Raw genomic sequence first — 19,584 nt, forward strand, 5'->3', positions numbered from 1 at the left:
TAACAAAAATATACTCTCCTCCGATTTATGTGAATTTTACATCTGCAGTGTCTATAAATAATATTACTTGCAGCAACTCTGACATCCTTCCACCCACGAGTATCTGCCACAATAAGGTCAAGGTACTTAAGTTTTGTCACCGCTCTCCTTAAGGCACTTAAGTTATCTCCCAGCTGCTTAAGTTCTCTCTCCGCTGCTTGGGGCAAACATTTTCCGATGACTCATTTCATTTGATTTCCCAATTTAACGGTCAACGAACTTTGGCAAAGTTTTCGTTCCTCCTTTTTTTATTGTAGTTATTGTTTTGGATAAACTTGTTGTTCGGTAAACATATATTCATATCGATTTGATAATCACGGAATTATGTAAATTTTTCCATGGATATTTCCTGGCGGCAGGGCCCTTTCAGTACTCTTTTGGCACTGTGATTTATGTTTCTCTTCCACTTCTGTTGCCTGGGCTATCGTGTGTCCTGCCGCCTGTCATTTGACGCCTGTCTGTTGTCCTGGGCCGACAGCCAACATTCTGACCAGTGATACAAGTTTTTCCATTTTTGCTTTTGTCAGGCAGCCAAAAAAATAACAAAATATGACAGGAAAAAGAAAGAGGAAATAATGCTGTAGTAACTTTTAATGAGAATTTATGCGTTCGCTTTTATTTGTTCTTTTTGAGATGAATTATTGATACACTTAACTGGCTTTGATATCGAAAGAGGCGAGGAGACTTTTAGGAGCTTGAAATTAAAAAGTTGCGCAAGCAAAGAAAAGCTGGAAAAAGTTTGCTAAAACAAGATAAAGTGCAAGCTATTGGAGCAGAAATATTTAATTAGAAAACTAATTTGTAAAGGAAGGTACAGATGGATGGTTCCATATATTTAATAGATTCATTTTTATATGAAAAATTATCAAGTTCCGTTCAGAGGATCACATCCTGTCAGCTGTCTGTGCTAGAGCCATTATCGAGTTGCAGAAAACAATTTGCCAAGAGAAGATAACAATCTATTAAACCTCAGTCTCCTTTTTATTCTGATAACTTAATCATAAAAATCTCAATTTTATTTACATCCAAAATGCTACCACAAAGCTCAACACAATTATTCTGCCTTGATTTTTGCTCCTTTGAGGATTAATTAAAATGTTTTCCATTAGAAAAGCCATAACAGAATTACACACAAACACGCAAACCCTTTTGTATTTTCAGTTCAATTTTCTTTTGATACAATTACCAGCTGCGAAAATCCATTTAGTGGCTTTTAGCTTGCGGCTTTTGGCTCTGCGCATATACGAGATATATATTTGTAAATCGAATTAAAAGTCCACACCATAAAAGCAAAGAACTCGCCTGACCCGTGGGAGCCAAGGGACCAGCCTGAAATTGAATCAACTCCAACGCTAATTGACCAGGCTAATTTGTAGCATAACAAATAACCGCATTGGGGGCTGTACCCTGCCTGGCCAACAGCATGGTCCAAATAAAGTTCAGTTAATAGCGCATTAAGCGAGAATGTGCGGAAAGGCAGCAGCAGCAGCAGCAGCAGCAGCAGCAGCAGCAGCAGCTCCCCTTTCCATTTACTTTTATGGCCATATGGGGAGAGACAGAGGGAGAGAGAGGGAGTTGCTCATATGAAAAACTCATAGAAAGGCAAACATGGAAGGTCGTTCGAGTGCGGCTGAACGATACCCAGGATGTGCCTGGCAGTGTGTGAGTGTGCTGTCTGTGTGTGTGTCTGAGGTAGTCGAGCAGAAATGAGAGATGTTTGATATTGGTTCTGGCATGATAAAGCAACATTTTCATAAGAGCAGAATTTGTTTCTTTTAGCAATGAAATAAATTCAATGAAAATCATTTTTGAACTGGCAGTTTCAATGAATTTAAGAAAATTACATTACAAATAGGTAAGGGTGGAAAATTATAATTTAAAGAGACTTTTTGGCAAAGAAATTAACCAAAAGTAGGTGGTAAAAGTAAGAATCTATATTAATTGGGATACAAATATAATTCCGATCCACAAAAGTTTCAAAGTTCAACACAAGCAGGTCCTAGAATTATTTACTTTTACCGACAGCTCTGTAAGGCAAATAAAATGTTCCAGAGGCAATCCCTGTGAGCTTTAATATTGTGTGAGCAATCTCTTCAGTGTGAATAAGCAAAACCCTTTTGATCTTTAGAGTGCGAGGCATTTACCCAGCTGATATTTGTTTTGTTTTATAACACATCATTATACTGCCAAAACACAACAAATTCTGTTAAAATTCTGTCCAAATTCAGTTGAATATATTTCCCTTCTCCGATAGTTCCTTTAATTCTCCAATTAAATCACCGAAAATTCACACGAAATCAATATAAATTCGGCTACCAATTAACCTTCCAATTAAGCCCTGCCTTAGTTCCACCAACTAGCACGAGGAAGAACCACTTAATCACCCACTCAGACGGCCAGAGTTCCCTAGAATTTTGCGCATGGACACGCACGTACCGTACTAAGAACTAAGCATAATTTAATTGTCAGCAGCTTTGGTAATCGAAATCAAACAGCCAGTACAGAGCGCGTTGCAATTAGCACTTGCCACAAAGCTCAGTGGCGAAAAGTTCTAATGAAGTTTTATGCCAATGCCGAGGGCAAAGATTTTCAGTTGCTTAATTAGCCAAAAGGCTGGAAGAAACTTGGCCTAATTGAAATGATTCCTTCATGTGTGTGCTGGTTATCACTCTCTCTCTCTGGTCTCTGGTGCCTCTGGGGCAAATGGGAATTCCCATTTCTACTTCTCAATCTCTCTCCCTGCCTCTGTTTTGTGGGAGCGCGCGCGTGTTTGGTCAACGGCTTTATTGAATTTTCTGCTGGAACAGGCCCCACAGAGCTGCAGCTATTATTGCCTTCTGACCAGCCTCTCTGCGTGTCTGAGAGTGTGTTTGTCTGTGTGTGGGTATGCCACTGATTGTGTGTGGGGGTCTGCGCCTGAGTGTGGATAAGTTGATAAAAAAAAGTTTGGTTTTTTTCCACCAAAAAAAGCGAAACAGAAAAGCAGCTGTGTTTTTGCAGCCACTGTTGAGTGGACAGCAGAGCTAAATGAATAAGAGGCGTGGAAGGGAGAGCTGAAAGCGAGGAAAGAACTCAATTTCGAGAGTACCAAAGTGGACTTTAAATTGCTGTATACCCCGTAGAGGGTAAGAAATAAATTTGAGTTGAATTTATGAGTGAGTAAGCTACATGTTTGCAGCCAGAAAAGTGAGTTGAAAGATTTATTTTCTGACTTAAGTAGTTATATTTTTCAAACAATAAAGACCTGCTAATTGTCTCATACTCCTCTTGGCATCTTTTCATTCACAATAATAATAACGTCAGAAAATGTTATTTGAAACTGTTTCAAATTTGCGTAAAGTTCTTAAAGAAGTTTTTCTACAGCTGCAATTCCTCTTGGCAGCACACATAAATCTTTGCAAACTTCCACTCCTTGAGCACTTTGTATCTGCATTTAATTACTTCAAACCCAAATATCAGGCAACATTTGGTTACTTTGTTGCTTACTTAAGCTCTTGGCACTCACTCATTAAAAAAGTTGCCAACTTTTAATGGCAACTCAAACACAGAAAGTAGGGCCACAGAAAGAGTTCGAGAGTAAGCCATAGGAAAAGTGTGCAAAAAGGGGCAAGAACCAACCAATTTTGACACTCTCAAATTAAGCTTTAAATACGTTTTTCGTCCCATGTATTTGTGTCCACGCAATTTTTGTTTATTTATGTTAATTGCGGAGGGCCCATTAAAAATCTGCCCATTTACATTTTGCAATGCCTGTAATATGCATATTAATTAGTTGTTTGACAAACTTTGACGCAATTCAACCTTGGCGAGGGTCCTTTGATCCAGCAGCCAGTGGGGAGGCGCCAGTCTGCAACAAGTTATGGCAGCCAAAAACTCTCAGCGATGCCAGTTCAATGGCCTCTCAATGGGGTCCTTGGGTGGGATCTTCTTTGTGGCTAGATTGTATCCCCTAGTGGCTCATTTGAAGGTGCAAAATAATTGGCCATTTACCATTTTACAGCAAGGCGATCAAAAAATTTTAAATTGATAAAAGGGACGAGGCAGAATTTGCTCAACATTTAAGACTGCATTTAAGTTTATGTCTGGCATTTATTTTACATTATTTTTTAGCCATTTTGTGGGCCTACTTTGTTGCTGTTTTATGGCCATTATCTGGGGGGCTTTCGCTGGGGCCACAGGTGGAAATCCCGAGTGATGTTTGCAGCGCCGTAGCTTGACCTGAAATTGTGAAGTGGCAGCTTATTCGGTCATTTGAAGAGGTCATCGTTTTGGCTTTATGGGCACGTAGTACAAGACAGAACCACACGTACGGGGCTGTCCTGAAAGTTGAATGACTTCTACGAGCATGGAATTTGCATAAATGTAAACATCATAAAAAATAGAGTGAGAGAGAGGCGGGAGAGACAAAATGCAAGCCATAAAAACGTTCCATTTCGAGTGCTCAAATGTATGTTGATGAAATCACATTTATAAACATGTGGAATGTGGCAGTTGCTCTTTGGGGCGATGGGAACAGTTCCGAATAGAGCTTGCTGGCACGCTGCAGCGGGATCTATACTTCGATATATTTTCTGCAAGAGTTTGAATTTATAAACTGAATTGCAGGATGCTCTCACATGAGGGACAGGCCATTTCAACACTGTTTTTGGATTGCAGTAAATATTAAATTGGATTTGTTGCCTTTTATTTCAAAATTACCTTTTTCCTCTACACATTTTGCTGTCGTCCGGCAGGTGGCGCCAGTGTGAAACTATTGGCTCCACTTGAAAGCGGAATTAACTGGAACTGTCTGTCAAAAGCTGGCTGCTATAAAACTCTACATGGCTTCTACATAGCATGGCATTTGAGCGTATGGGGTGCGAGTGATATCTGCACTGCGTTTGAATGAGCGCAACACCCCCCACTGGCATTGAGTGAAATTGCAACTACTGCCTTTGAGTGACTTATATAAGATACAGCGCTTATGTGACATTATACATTGAGAATGAGAGAAGCTTGCCACTTCCGTCGAGTGAAAGTAAAGCCCCCGCTGCATAAGTAAACGTGAAACCCCTTTCATGGGCGTGTTATCCGCACTGCGTAAGAGTCTTGCCCGCACTGCGTATGAGCAATGAGTAATGCCACCAAAACGAGGAATTATCAATTGATTTATAAGGAAATTGAATAAATAAAAAACCGCTTAGCACGTCAATGAATCAGTACGATTCACTCGCTGTCGTACTCGAATGAAGTTTCAAGAATTTCCTTACACAAACGCTTCACGAGTTTAGTACTCGTATGCACAATTAGAATTCCTATAAAGCATAAACTATGCTGATTTGACAAGCATTTGCCACCACATTTGTCGTGGCGGTATTTTAATGACTTTTGCTTGTAGACTTGTCAGTGGCTTGTGAATTGCATTTTAATTTTTGTGGCTCTCTTGTGTGCGCGGTTTCCGTCATTTGTGGCTCAATTAAATTGTTGCCTTGGCTTTTCTTTACTTTGGCAATTTGCATCTGGAGAGCAGAGTGCAATCTCTGAAGTGGGTTCAATGTTGATTGGTTCATCGTTCGATGATCCATTCCCCTGAGGGCAACTCTCCACTGACCCTTAAATGCAAGCAAATTGTTGTTGATATTTCATGACGAATTATGAGTGTTTCCTCCTCTTTCTTTACTTTGTAGGTAAACTGCTACAGTGCTTCACAAAAATGTAGAGTGAAAATTGTGAGTTTCGGAGGGATTGAAGTAAGTGAGAAAAAAAATGTAAATTGGGGGAATAAAATCGGACATTGCTGATTCGTACAAGTATTCGGCAGCTACCAGCAATTTATTTTTACGTATTCTTGAAACTAGAACTTGTTTGCCATACAGTTTTGTTTTCCACTGTTTTCCAGGTTGTATTTTGGCTTGTTCTGGCATTGCGCATTCGATTAACACCCCAGCTTGCACCCTTTTCCTGCAGCTACGCGCAAATTGTTGCCTCAATTGTTGCTCTTTCTGTTTATAATTTGTCATTCGCGTTGTAGTCAATTTTAGCATGACAAAAAGTCACACTGTTGGTGTTTACTGTTTTTGTTTTCACAGTTTCTCAGTTTGTTGTCTGTTTTTTTATTTCTATGTCGGTTGTTTTCTCAATCTTGATTATCTTGGCTTTAATTTGTTGCCGTTTCAATCTCCATAGATCCGTTGTAGTAGTCGTTGCTGTGTCTGTGTTCTGTGGGCAATTGTTGCCCCATTGTTGATACAACACTTAGATAGCATCCCCATAGCCATTACAATGCATTTTTTGTTTGCGGCACCAAAAGGGGGAAACGTGACCGTTATTGACAGCAATGGGGAGAGAGAGACAGATTTTCTATTGCCGTTTGTTGTCAATGCAAATAAATACAATAAATTTCTGTATGCAATCTCCCAGCGTTTCCTAAGCATTGATTCATAGAAATATTTAAGTTCAGTTTTCATTCAGTATTTTTTGGCAGCGAGCACAAAAGGCTAGAAAGTTCCAGCTCGTTTTGGCTCGTTCCAGCATCAGGTTCTTTATGGCTTCCGCCAGTTGTATTTCAGTTTTAGATTTCCTTTTATTTTCTGTGTGCAAATTTACACAATTCCTTTGCATTTCTGACAATTGGCGCACGGTGCCTTTCAATGTGTGTATTTTATTTTTAATGGTCCAGAATGATGCTGTTGATGATGCCCCAGAATGGGCGGAGGGGCACTAGGGAATGGGGCACTGGCCACACAGTTGATGATGCAATTTTGCCAGATACTTTTTGAGGGTAGCGGATAGTGTTGTCTTGTGAAGAGGTGAGGAATGAATTCGAATGGATAAAAGGATAGTTCTTAGCCCCTTTCATGGTTCTTTCGCTTGCATAATATTGATAAATTCTCCATTAAATATCACATGAAGCTATGGAAGGCATGGAAATACATTTATGCTATGCAAAATGCAATGCAAAAGGCGATAACGAGCTCCATTCCGCTGATGATACTATAAAGAAATTGATTTTGAACGCAATTCCCATATGTAAATTTCGAAACAGTGAAAATTCCCTGGATGGACAAACCTCTGCCAACTTTTCTTTGAACACCATCCCGTGGGTGTCCGCAGCGACACCGTTTATGGCATCACCGGGCACGTGTGAATGTCTTCCGCCTGCAGACTAGTTTCTCACAGTAATTTTCCGGTGTTTAATATACTTTTTGCCATTGCGAGTCTCAAGTTGGGCCCGGGCCGAACACGAGCTCACTGTCTGATTTAGTGTAAATTTCTCGTATTTGTTCTTGATTTGAACTGTTTTACTTAGAGACAATTGTCGTCTCGGTTGTCGGTTGGTGTCTGCTTGGCTGGCTTTCTGGCAGAGAACAGATACCAGAGGGGCAATGTCAGAGTCAGGCGTCAGTCTCTTGGCCACATGTGTTGTCTGTTTTTTGGCCATTATATAGACCAACCATATGCAAACATATAAGGTATGTGTACTCGTACCTACCAATATCACATGCGCTGCCGCCTTCGCCACCGCTGCCGGCCCACTAACCTGGCAACGCGAAAATGTTTCTCCTCTATTTTGTTGTATCTTATTATTTTGTTTGTGTTTCATTTGGCATTTTACAGAAAGCAAAGAGAGAAACAAAAAGTGTAGCTAAAATCGACACCTACCAACCTATTGCCAAATGATCTGTGACTAATCGTCTCCCCCCCACACACAAGAGTCTGATGCTGACGCTGATGCTGTGGTCTGCTAATTGCTAATATCAATCCCCCCAAATGTGACTGTGAAAACAAGCACCAACCACCACCATATACCATATGCGCGGTGGAGGCTCTTAAATATCATAAGTCCCCCAGTACTCGTGTATATCTTTGCAAATAGAGACCCCTCCAACCCCATCCCAGAAATTCACAGAAATCAAATCACGCGAGCCGTGTCTTGGGAGTCATTTGCTTCTTGGCTTTTGCGGTTTCTTTGCTTTGGAAATCTTTGTTCGGTTTTCAACTATTTCTTTTTGTAATTGTTGCAATTTTTTGTATTTTTCGTTGACTTCTTGACCCAAAAAAAGAATAAAGAGATGTCGACATGGCAGAACTAGTTCGAGTAAAGGTTAAAAGCTCAAAGAAACAGTACAAGAGAAGAGGGTTACGACCACGACATGTTGAAATGTATGGTACCTTCAGTATTCATGGACTTCTCTGAATGATAAAGTACCGGGGGGGTAAAACTCCCCCACTTAACCCACTGTTCACTTGCCCGTTAACCCATTGGCTTTCTATTCCCTCACTCACTAATCTTACCCGTCAAACATCCCGCATGCTGGGGCGGGGAATGGAAATGCAAAGCAGAGTGCGCAATGCGAGAATTAGTTTCAGTTAGCAGCAGCCACCAATGCTTTTGGCCAAGGGGAGGGGCAAAGCGAACTTGTCAAACAAGGCACTGCAGTGGTGCCGGGTGGGGGGGATGACGGCGTGGAGGTGTGAAGGCAAACGGCAAACTGGATGCAATGTGATTGCCACATCCCGAATACCTTTGCTCTTCCCCCTGCCCCGCAGCCCCTGGAAGATTGAGCTCGGGTTGCACTCGTTCAGTGGAAAGTGGACTTTGAACCTTTTACTTGCCAAAAAGACGGGCGGTGGTGGTCCAGTAGGAAGCACTGGCACGGAGAAGGGTTAAGCCTAATAAGAACATTTTACAACGTGGAAGCCAAGTGCTAGAGATAGAGAGGGAATGATCTGCCTCGCTCTTTTCTATAGCGTGGTGCTAGTGCTCTCTGGCAATCACTGGACTGCTCTCTCAATTACTCTCTCTGCAGCTGTCAAGCACAAAGGTGCGTTGATATTAGGTGAGGCTTTCTCTTCGCACTAAAACTACCGTATAGTTTGGTATAAGCATTTGGGACCGTGGTGAGCGCGCTCTCACCTTACACGAGCCTACCCTGCACAGTGCAACAACAACGCTTATGATCCAACGCCGCTGGCGACGCTGCCGACTCTCCACGAGATTCACCAGCCACAAACCGAGCGCCAAACGTTGCCGCCGATCCGCTGTGCTTTCAGTTCTTCGCGCGCACAGTTCAGTTCGGTCGTTTTTTCTCGCCGAAAGTGGAATCCAAAGCAAAAGCAAAGCAAAGCGAGACGAAGAGAGCGAGAAAACAGAATACACAGAATACGGAAAGTCACGTCGCGTCGCCCTCGCCCTCTGCCTTTGGCCTGTCTGGCTGCCTGGATGTGGATTATATATAGTATTCTTGGGATCAAGATAATGATGATCCGATTCGATCAGGCTGAGCAGTGTTTTGCGTGTCGCTGAAAACGAAAGAAATTGTAAATTGTTAAGAGTTTCTTTGCGGACCCTACGAAATAACTGTGAAGTGTCTTGTATTTTATTGTATTGTGGATCAAAGCGAGAGAGCGGAGCCAGATAGAGAGAGAGCAGAGCAGCGAAATAAGCATAAAACGAAGCAGAATTTACCAATTCCAGAGTCTGTGTGATTTATAGCTGCGAAATCTGTGAGTGTGTATGTGTTGGCCCAAATCAAGACCCAAATCCCCCAAAAGAGAATCCAAGAAATAAACAAAATAAAATACAACAAAACATGCTATGCAAAATATACAAAACATACGAAAATAAGTCCTAGAAGTTCGTAAAAGAAACCCAATAAAAGTCACATAAATATACAAAATATACTCAAAAAAGTAGAATCCTAATCAATGCTAAAAATTTACACTTAAAGAATAACATTTAATAAGCAACAAATTATTTCCGTGCATCTTTTAATTTATTATTCCTCATAGTGACAGTTTTTGTTTCTTTATTTCGTGTTTGCTTGAATTTCATTTCGTCTGAGAAAGAGAAAGAGAGCAAGAAGCAAAGGGTAAAAACCACAAAAAAATAAATAAAAAGTTAATCACGCGATTCGATTGTTTCAAATGAAAGTTGAAGCCAGAGTTGAGTGAATTAATGATATATACCATAAAAATATTGTATATACGAATACATAAATAATTACACACACACATGTATGGAATGATACATTAAATAACCTTTCAATAAAAGTAAATTTATTTCAATTCAACAAATCAACAAGTGAAAACAATTGAGGAAAGGTTGTTATTTACAATAACATTTTGGGATTAATTGAGAAACAGCAACGTCAGGCGTTTTAATTGTTGTAAGTTTTCTAGAGCTTAAGTGCGGAAGCTGATAAAAATATTGATTATTACTCAAACTATAATGTTCTCGCATCTGAAAGGTGTACATTTATTAGCTGTTCAGTAGATGGTTTTTCTAGAATTCTTTTGCTTTAAAATTCTTGTAAAAAATAAAATGCATATTTCTCTTGGGCGGCCAACTGATTTCAGCGTTCAATCACCCTTGAATGAATCTATTTATAGTGGTCCCCTGGTCTCTGTATTTACTCCCTCTAGCATCTATCTTCTGCCCTCAGCGTTCATTAGTACTCTGTACTCTGTTTTCGTATAAGTACATCTTTAGTTTTCTTGTCTGTTGGAAATTAAATGTTTTACAGAAGTGTTACAAGTGCTACTAGGAACCATGTGTTCTTGTCTGACAAATAACCAATATAATTAAATAAATAAATTTCTTATTTTAATAAAAAATATACCCTGTTCAATCAATTTTTTCTAACTCACCAAAATAGTTTTACTTTTTCTATTATTTATTTATGGTTTCTCCAATAAATTTCCATTTTCCCCCCATAGCCACTTGCTCTAATTTCTTTTTTCTCTCTTTGCGATCCCTCTTTTAATTGCATTTTATGCTTTCTTAAGCATTTTTGTACTGCTTCTGCTGCCATGAAGTGCCGGTGCTTGAGACTGTCAAAAAAAGCAGCAAAAAACGAGGCAAGAGATTTTTTTCTGCTCGTTTTTTTTGTTGTTTGTTGTGTTTGGCGAAGCTCGTTAGCCGAATAACTGTAAAGGTAAAGATGGCAAAGAGGGGCAAGAGAAGAGATACAATTGGCGGTAGAAAACGGGGTACATTTTGAGGCAAAGCAAATGGTAAAGATACATTTGTGTGGCAGAAGAGCTACCATGTTATATGTATGTGGTCATAAGATAAGACAATTGCCAGACAGCAATTGAGGTTTATGGAGGCATGCCCCTTGCTGCTGAAAAATCAGTTAAAATCTCCTTTACGTTTAATGAATGACAAACCCTGCTTGCTGTCTGCTGTCAGATCATCTTGGTTTTTACAGTTGGCTTGGCTAATTAAAAGGAGTGGAGTGGTTTTTTTTTTTATTTAACTCCCATAAAAAGCACGGACACACACAACAGACCACACACCACACACAACACAGTTTCTGCGATAAGTATGCGTGCACCCTGAATCAAACACTTGGACACACAATAAATCGTGCAATGACTTCCCGACAACTGTTCGCCGGGTTCGCTTCTTCCTGTTCCAAAATCAATCACGGAATCACGCATTAAGGTCTACCGCTTGATATTTTTCCTACTCTTTGCAGTAACCTAAACGTGTTTGGCATTCTAAATGTCTTATTAAATCATGTTTCATTCTAGAATCTAGATATGTACATGTATTCTCTCATTCTTCACATAGAAACGACCTGTAATTAACTTTTAGATGAGAGATATGCAGATACAGATACACAGATACAGATAGATACTCGCATGATGTTGATGTGGATGATGATCATGATGATGTGGGGGAACGTGTGTGGGCTTTATGAACATTTGTCCAGCTGTCAGATAATTAGAGCAGCCGCTTCATTATCTACTGTTTTTCGGAGCCACGTGAATCAGATAAGCGGGAAATATTTGTTACCTTTTTCACCGTTCCTCCGTCTGTTCGTTCATTTGTTTGCTTTTGTTTATCAAATGATGATTGCTTGGAATATACTTGTAAATATTTAAAATTTGTTGCATGAGTAATTAGAGAGTTGCAAGTGTGTTGCATAGAATGCGAGATTTATTTCGTTGTGTATCTTCGCAGTAATTTCCATTCCATGACTCTGATTTCTCTGTAGACAAATTCTCTGTATTCTATGACTATTTTTCACATGAACCATATTTGTACTTATCTAACAATGCTCAATAACCACAAAAACTTTCCAACTACATACGAAATTTGAATGTTAGATTCTACATTTTCTTGGAAAAAATGTGCCATGGAGAGTACCACTTTATTTGTTTACAGTTTCCTCTGCATTCCTCTTTATTTTCATAGCCCTAATACTCGTACGACTATTTTCTGTTTGTGTACTTTACGTATATTTGGTTCTTTTGGTAAATTGTTTGGCTTAAACATAACAAACTTAAACTTGAATCATGGACTGTTGCTCTAACTGAATACCTGCAACTCTCTGGGAGACACTAGAACTTTCATTCTTTCTCAACAAGAGAAACAGACACTCTGCTCCGTCATAAAGGAGTGTTTCTGGGGTGTTTTACTCCATAGGTTTGTGGAGTTTTACCTGCCGTTTAATGCGTCGTTTAAATGCCTGACATGCATGTCATGCGTTAGATAAGATATCATATAGCATATACAATTTATAATATAGTAGATATTCCCATGGTACGAGTACATGTGCGTGTTATTTGAGCAGATTTGTTGCCCCCTACTGCTGATAAGTGTAGAGCGGCTCGCGGTCTACGTTTTGTCCGGATATCAGAAGGTGGCAAAGGGGTGGTATGGCCCGCCGGCACCTGGGAACCCATCAAAAAAATGCTAAAAGCCACGCGTATTTCAAATTAACATTATCGTGCTGATTAGACGAGTCAATTCCCGTGCACCTTTCAACACTTTTGAGGTGGGGTTGTGGGGGTTTCTGAAAGTGGAACTCCCTTTGTTGCCACCTGCTGGAAAAGTGCTCCCAATATTGAAAATGTGACTGTGATTCATCTGCTGGCGACACATCTCGCTCTCTATCACTCAAGTCTTTTGTTAATTAACAATTTCATGCAAAAAAGCCAAATCTTTCCATAACACACGCTCTCCGTGACGTGGTAAGAGCCAGCAGGTGACGCAAACATCAGCTCTGACGCTGTCTTTTGCTTCGATTCGAGTTATTTCTGGTCAGTGTCTGGGTGTACTATATGGGTATGGGCATGTTCTGGCTTGAAGTGATAACCAATGAATGAATGATTGATGCACTTCTGATGTTTGAGTCACAGAAGTGTAATGTACCTCACAGTACAGGCTTTCCATCGAAGTGCAGGGCGTGCGAGTGGTGAAAGATATACAATGTTACATCTAAAGATTGATAAGATTGCAAGTTTGTATCTTTGAGTCTCGCTTTGAAACGATTCACTGCATTCATTCGTAGCATTCTTCCTATTCACCATTAATCGAACATTTATTTAACTGTTCTGCAACATTAATTCTTCATTTATGCAAAGTTATTGAACCTTATAATGTCTGTTCATTAATATTCATGATTTCATCAAACATTTTATTAAATTAAATTATTTAGTTATATTTAACAAAATGATAAATGATCTTTTCTAATTATTATTCTTAATTCTAATTCTAAATTTCGGAATTTCCAACAGATGATAATTAAATAGTTAAATCAAACCATCGGATCATTCTTTCTTTATTGTAGTTTTAATATTAATATTCATATAGTTTTCTGTTGCAATTAACATTTAAATTAATTTACATTGCTAAAAACTGCAATGAACTGGCTGAAACTAAGAAATCTAACCATTTTAACTAGTTAAATGATGGAATGAACTGGTACTAAATTATCTGGAACTGGTGCTTTACTTTGTCACTCGACTTGTTTAAGGGACTTTCCTGAAGTTTAGGGCCTTTATAGGGCCTTTCCCATTGTTCAACTTACACAAAAAAACCAGCAGTAGTGACAGCACTTTATAATATGCAAATTTAAATAGACCGAACTTAGACAGAACTACTTAATTTGGTGGTTATTTTCCTAGAGACAAGTTTATTCCCTACAAAAAACACTGCCCTGACAACTCTACAGAATTTCGCCATAAAGTTCGAATTTAAAATGGCAAAAACATATTTTTTTTTTGGGTCAGTGCAGACAAAATATATAATATTAAATATGCGAAACAGGTCTGCGTTTTTTTGTTATCGCTGATTGATTTGTTGCCTGTCGGATGGAGCCTTGGGTGGAGCCCCAATGATTATGGGTGGGAGTATCTTCGAGGGTGTGTGGGAGTATCTCACCTAGATTTCCATAACGCTTCTCCTTCCAGGTTTTCTGTTGCCTTTTACTGTTTGCCAAAGCAGTTCGTGCCGCTCCAAGCTGTTTCATGACGCTCCCAGACGCTTCAAGCCCTGTTTATGCCGCATAGTTACCCCCACCAACCGACCAGCTGCTTTTTGCAACAATAATTTCTGTTGATGTTTACGGTTTCTGGCGGTATACGAACTCTCTGGCATTGTACGTGAATTGTTATTATTGTTATTTAGATGATTACGCATTTAATAGTCGCACAAACAAAACAACAGCAAAAACCCACAACTTTTCGTGATGTGCGTTTTATATTAATTATGAATTTTTTGCCGATTTTCTGATAGTACTAGTAAAGTGTTTTTTTTGGGGCATTCTGTGGGTCTTTCAATGACAATTGCAAGGGCACTGTTTTAATTGAAGAACAATTTGGGATTTAATGAGAGATTGAAGGCAGGTTGGGGGTAAAGTTTTCGGTTTATTTTACCAAATGCAAAGACAAATTTTGTATCCATCTACAAAGACTCGTTGGCCACTGGGAGAAGCTAGGGTTAGATCACCATGCTTTGCCATTGCTAATCCCCTCGTCAGCATCACTAGAAGAGAACAACTTTAGCATCTCGCGGTACTGTCGATTCTCCTCCAGAAACTCTGACACTCGTATGATCAGCGGCTGGAGCAACGCTTTTGGCATGGTCGCTTGGAGGTTATGCAGAGGGATGGCTGGCTGCCTGCACAGCATAATGGCTTTGGCCAAGTGCGTTAGACCCTTGCTTAGGTGACCTTTATGCATAAGTTGATCCCCCAGCTCCAGCTCCGAATGAAACAACTGCTTGAGGACCGTCGGATGGGCCAGACATTTGACGGCAGGCATCCAAATAAACAGCTCCAACTGGAGACGGTGCTGAACATGCTGCTGCCTCACTGTCTGCTCATGTACCGATATCTGAGAATCCTTCTGTTCTACAACCCTCCGTAGACGACGCTCGTGCAGCTTCCTTTTGTACTGCGGATCGCTCAAACGTTTTCGGTCATAGTAGATGCATAATCCCAATAAGCTCACGCCGGTTGTAATCAATAAAAAGAATTTTGTCGATGACATTTTGCAGGAATTTAATATTTTTACTTGGAAAAAAAAGTTATGCCTTGACGAAAATCAGAAATTTTGAGTGTAATCTTTAAATGTAGAACTGCTCTAAATACGAGTTTTAACAGAAAAATCCAATTGAAATTTTTCCATCTGTTGTCACACTTTTTGTCGCAACTGTTTTGCAGTCCATAAACTATAGAAAATAGTAAAAAGTTACCTAATAATTGTGCCTCCCATGTGCTTGCCAATTCTCTAAACAATTTCCACTCTCTCATCTGGTTTGGGGGTTATCTAATGACTTTTTTTGCCGTGTGTTTGCATTTCATTTTGTTTCAGTTTTTCCATTGTCTTCCACTAATTGCAAATACATTTTGTGCGCAGTTATAATCGGGTGGAACCTAACCCTATCATCAGCCCCCCTCATCAGCCACTATCTGTTGTGGCTGCTCAGCGTGCCTCAGCAAAAGATTAACCTCTTGGACAGCAACGCAATTGACATGGCGCCCTGCAGTCGACGAAGGGGATTCCATGGCGTCAAAAATGACAGCCCAATAAATAAGAAATAAAATAAAATGTTGCTAAATATTTAATATATTTTCAATACCCTCTGGGAGTAAAGAAAAAGGGGTCTGCTCTTTTTGTAGAAATTTCTATTCTATCTTATGCTTTTCAAATTCCAAGTTTCTATACTTTCCTCTATGAAACGTTTGCAATATTAATAGGGAAAATTCAGTTGCAAATCTGTGTACATAGCTGGGTAATATTTAATTCTCATTTAATTTTCTTTCAGCAGGCACTTTATGTGTTATGGATTTTCATGAAATTTTAAAGCAAAAAGCGTGCCCCTTAATTAGGTTTAATGGAATTCTGCTGCGGCTGTGCTCTTGAATTTTATTAGGAATCAAAAACTGAAATCTGAATAAAAAAACGAGACCTTCTAGAGAGCCGAGCTGCTGCTATACAATTGTTCTGTGCTTCTTGTGGTTCATTGACTCCTATGGCCACGGTCCGCGTTTTGAGTGGAAATGAAAAGAAGATTGAAAGGCGCCTACCACTAATTTTTGAGATATAAAGTCAAGGTCGGTCCCTGATAAGACGACAATCGCTGAAGGCAGCAGCAGTAGCAGCAACAGCTGATAAGAAACATGAGGCAGCAGTGAGAGAGAAAGAAAGAGAGAGCGAGAGAGCGGGAGAGTACCCATAAAAGTGAACAATCTAAAAGTTTATAATGATGAAAGCTCTGGGCATTATAGAGGTGCCGAATTATTTATTATTGTTTGTTTTTTTCCTTGGGAGATATAAAATCTATTCGTTTATTGAGGAATTTCATTCAACAAATGTTTGTAGATTATGCCTACTGGCTGGAATATTATTATTGTTCTCCAACTTTGTTTATGGCCAAATTTGCCCAAGGCTTATGGCCATTTGTTAGTTTATCAACTTCCTTTCAAGATTTTTCTGTGTGCCTTTTGTTTATTTAGTGAATAATTATTGATTACTGTCAGGGGTTTCCATAATCCGCTTAGCAATAAAAATATGCAAAAACTTTAAGAAGATATTGTGGAAAATTACTCAATATTTCATGGGGGACTCAATCGAATTCGAATTTGAATTCTCTGAATATATTCAGAGCTTATTGGAATGAAAGAAAGATTGATATTGATAAGATCGTTGCAAGTGCGAGACCATTTGACGTCTCAATTTTTATTTTATCCTTGAGGCCTTGAAAACATTCTTTGAGGAACAAAGAATTTTGGCCAAGATATCCATTGTCTGTCTAGACTTCAGGGCTTTCCCAGCTTATCAGTTGAGTGTGACTATTCGTGCCCATCTCTCCAACAATCTATCAGCTAGCTCTCGGTCGATGAGAGTCACACTTGAAATAAGTATCTCCCTCACCAAAAATCTCCTTTGAAAGTTGAAATTCAATTGCCAAGCATCAGTAAACGTTCACTCATTTCGCAACATAATTTTTCCTCCCCAGACACATGTGTCACGATATTATTTATGACGGAAAAATACTTGTACTTGACCAAAAAAAAAGGCACACTTTTTTCATATTTTGGCGCAAAAAACCAAGATTCATAAATAGTCTAATGATGTTGCTGCTCTGCGAATCGCGACTCCATTAATCAAAGCTTGTCATTCAGTCATTCACCCAAGCATTCATTCATTCTTAGGCGTTTTTGCTGGCGGATGTATCTTTTGGTATTTTGGCATTATTTGGGGAATTCAATGTTGAATGTTATCTCAAGGTTTGCTCGAGGGTTTTTCCAACAAAATGCGGACCATGTTCCCATTTGGAACGGCGCGGCGACTCAATCAATCAGGCAATTAATAAATTTCTGTGTAAAATAATCTCAGTGGTAGATAATTATATTTTGTCTGCGTTTCTTTAATAGTTGATTTCATACAATTGCAGATTCGATTGAACTTTGAACTGCGGAATGGCTTCGTCACCCAACAATGCGGCTCCGCCTGTCCTGTGGCGTGCTCGGCGAAAGATTGGTAAGTTTCTTCACAGAAATCTGAGCTCCTTTTTCATGGCTCACTTTTGAGAACTCAAACAAAAAGCGTCTCTAAAGTTCAATGCCATTCATTGTTCTGCAATTTGTGGCATGTTTTAGCGTTTATTCATTCTTTCCTTCCCAAGAAACGGAATCTGACTATCTGTCTGTGTCTCATTAGCGCCATGCTTGGACCATCAAATTTTAATGAGACTTGCTTGAGAAATGTTTGCTAAGTGGCAGAAAATTGAAATGTTGTCGAAATCATAAGGCAAGAAATTTGTCTTATGAATTTTTAACGTATCTGAAAGAGAGGTTTCAATTAGGTTATTCATGGGTTATTGATGTGCTAAGGGGTAAATGCACTGCCGCAGATGATAATTCGAAATGTCCTTAAAGAAGGATTCCAATCTAAGAACACCAAATACCCCTTTACACTTTTTACTTACTCCCCCAATCGATGCTAAAATCGATTTGAATATGAAAACAATGTAATCGAAACCCCAAAAAGATGAATGATGAACCCCTCAAGTGGGGTTCCAAGGCTGGTTCGGTTTCCACAGTGAGTGGCGTTTCTATTGAGATTGGTTTATGGTGGTTGTAGTGGGTGCTGGCTGTGGGTGTTCCGAAAACGTGTGGATGGGCTAAAAAACAATCACATAAACTTTTAATTAATTTCAAACAAACGGCACGGACAAACAAACAGCGGGGCAAAGGCAAACAAACAAACCAGAAACAGAACAGAAACAGCAAGAGCAACGAAATGGAGGAGTCAACCAGGCGGACGATGAGAACTAGGAGAGAACTTTACACAATTTATGGCCCAGATCCCCCTACTTTACTTTCGCGGAACCACGCTCTAAGAGTCCCCTATTTCAAGTACAGTAAAGACAGGCTATGGCGGGTTCTATGTTTATCTTTGTAATGGCAACAAGCAGAGGGGGAATGCGAAAGAGAAGGTCCTCTCGCGGGTTGGAAGATGCTTTTTGGCACGCTTTGTCAACACTTTCCCACAAAGGAAGCCAAAGCCAGAAGTGGCGCTGCTGATGTCGTTGCTGGTGTCACGCTCTGCTCCTCCATGTGATGTGGTTTATGGAGGCATAAGTACACACAGACAGAGCCACAAACACCACAGCACACTCACATACTGAGCGGCCGTTACATTTCACTTGTGTGTGCCGTCATTGCCGTTTCCGTTTCAAGAAAACAAAACAGAAACTCTAACAAATAGAGGGGTCCAAAAGAAAAAGACCAATGAACAGAAAAAATATTATCAGCAAAAATAGCGAGTAAAATACAAACAATCTTTGTTCAAGTTTAATATCGAAAGAAACTTATTGAATAATATTTTGTAAGCTATTCTCATTCTTGTCTTTTAATTCTGTTTTGCCTTACTATTTTTGCTTTTGGTTTACTTTATTTCCTTGCTTTTGCTTTGCTCTATTTTCCGCTTTACTCCAATGTTCATAGCCGGCATTTTGGCATTGAGCAGAAGAGACTCAAACAGCAAATTGAATATCGTAAGGGGAAATGAGAGAACAAGCTTTTTGCGCGCAAAGTCAGAGCTTTGGTCGGGGTAAAAGAGTATCGAAAGTTTATCTGAAAAGAGCAAACTTTTGAGTGGGTTTTTTGTGCTGCTGCTACCGCTTTTTGCTGCTCTTTTGGCTCGAGTCTGTTTTCTGTTTCTGGTTTGCTCAAAAAGCCGGTTCTTTTTGGCCAACTGACGTGAGTGCAAACACATACTCTCTTGTGCTTGTATTTTTCCTTATTTTGGACATGAAAGATA

The 19,584-nt window shown here is 39.6% G+C and overlaps 2 protein-coding genes across 2 annotated transcripts in view; one reads left to right on the top strand and one right to left on the bottom strand.

Annotated features, from left to right (window-relative positions):
• Positions 1-9,061: 9,061 nt before the first annotated feature.
• LOC117582173 (dual 3',5'-cyclic-AMP and -GMP phosphodiesterase 11) overlaps positions 9,062-19,584 on the top strand; it is a 54,798-nt gene continuing 44,275 nt past the window's right edge. The window contains exons 1-2 of the mRNA XM_034269775.1: positions 9,062-10,187; positions 17,714-17,799. Coding sequence (XP_034125666.1) covers positions 17,739-17,799 — 61 coding nt within the window. The 5' untranslated portion in view covers positions 9,062-10,187; positions 17,714-17,738. The remainder of the gene's footprint in view (positions 10,188-17,713; positions 17,800-19,584) is intronic.
• On the bottom strand, positions 14,743-15,318 carry LOC117582178 (mitochondrial import receptor subunit TOM20 homolog B-like). Its single transcript, XM_034269781.1, has one exon. The coding sequence runs from the start codon at positions 15,301-15,303 to the stop codon at positions 14,758-14,760; it is 546 nt and encodes a 181-aa protein (XP_034125672.1). The 5' UTR covers positions 15,304-15,318; the 3' UTR covers positions 14,743-14,757.

The sequence above is a fragment of the Drosophila guanche genome, unplaced genomic scaffold, assembly GCF_900245975.1.
Source record: "Drosophila guanche unplaced genomic scaffold, DGUA_6, whole genome shotgun sequence".
Taxonomy (NCBI): Eukaryota; Metazoa; Arthropoda; class Insecta; order Diptera; family Drosophilidae; genus Drosophila; species Drosophila guanche.

Bases quoted from the DNA above. Each gene is read 5' to 3' on its own strand.
- LOC117582178 (XM_034269781.1), bottom strand. From the start codon at position 15,303: ATGTCATCGACAAAATTCTTTTTATTGATTACAACCGGCGTGAGCTTA.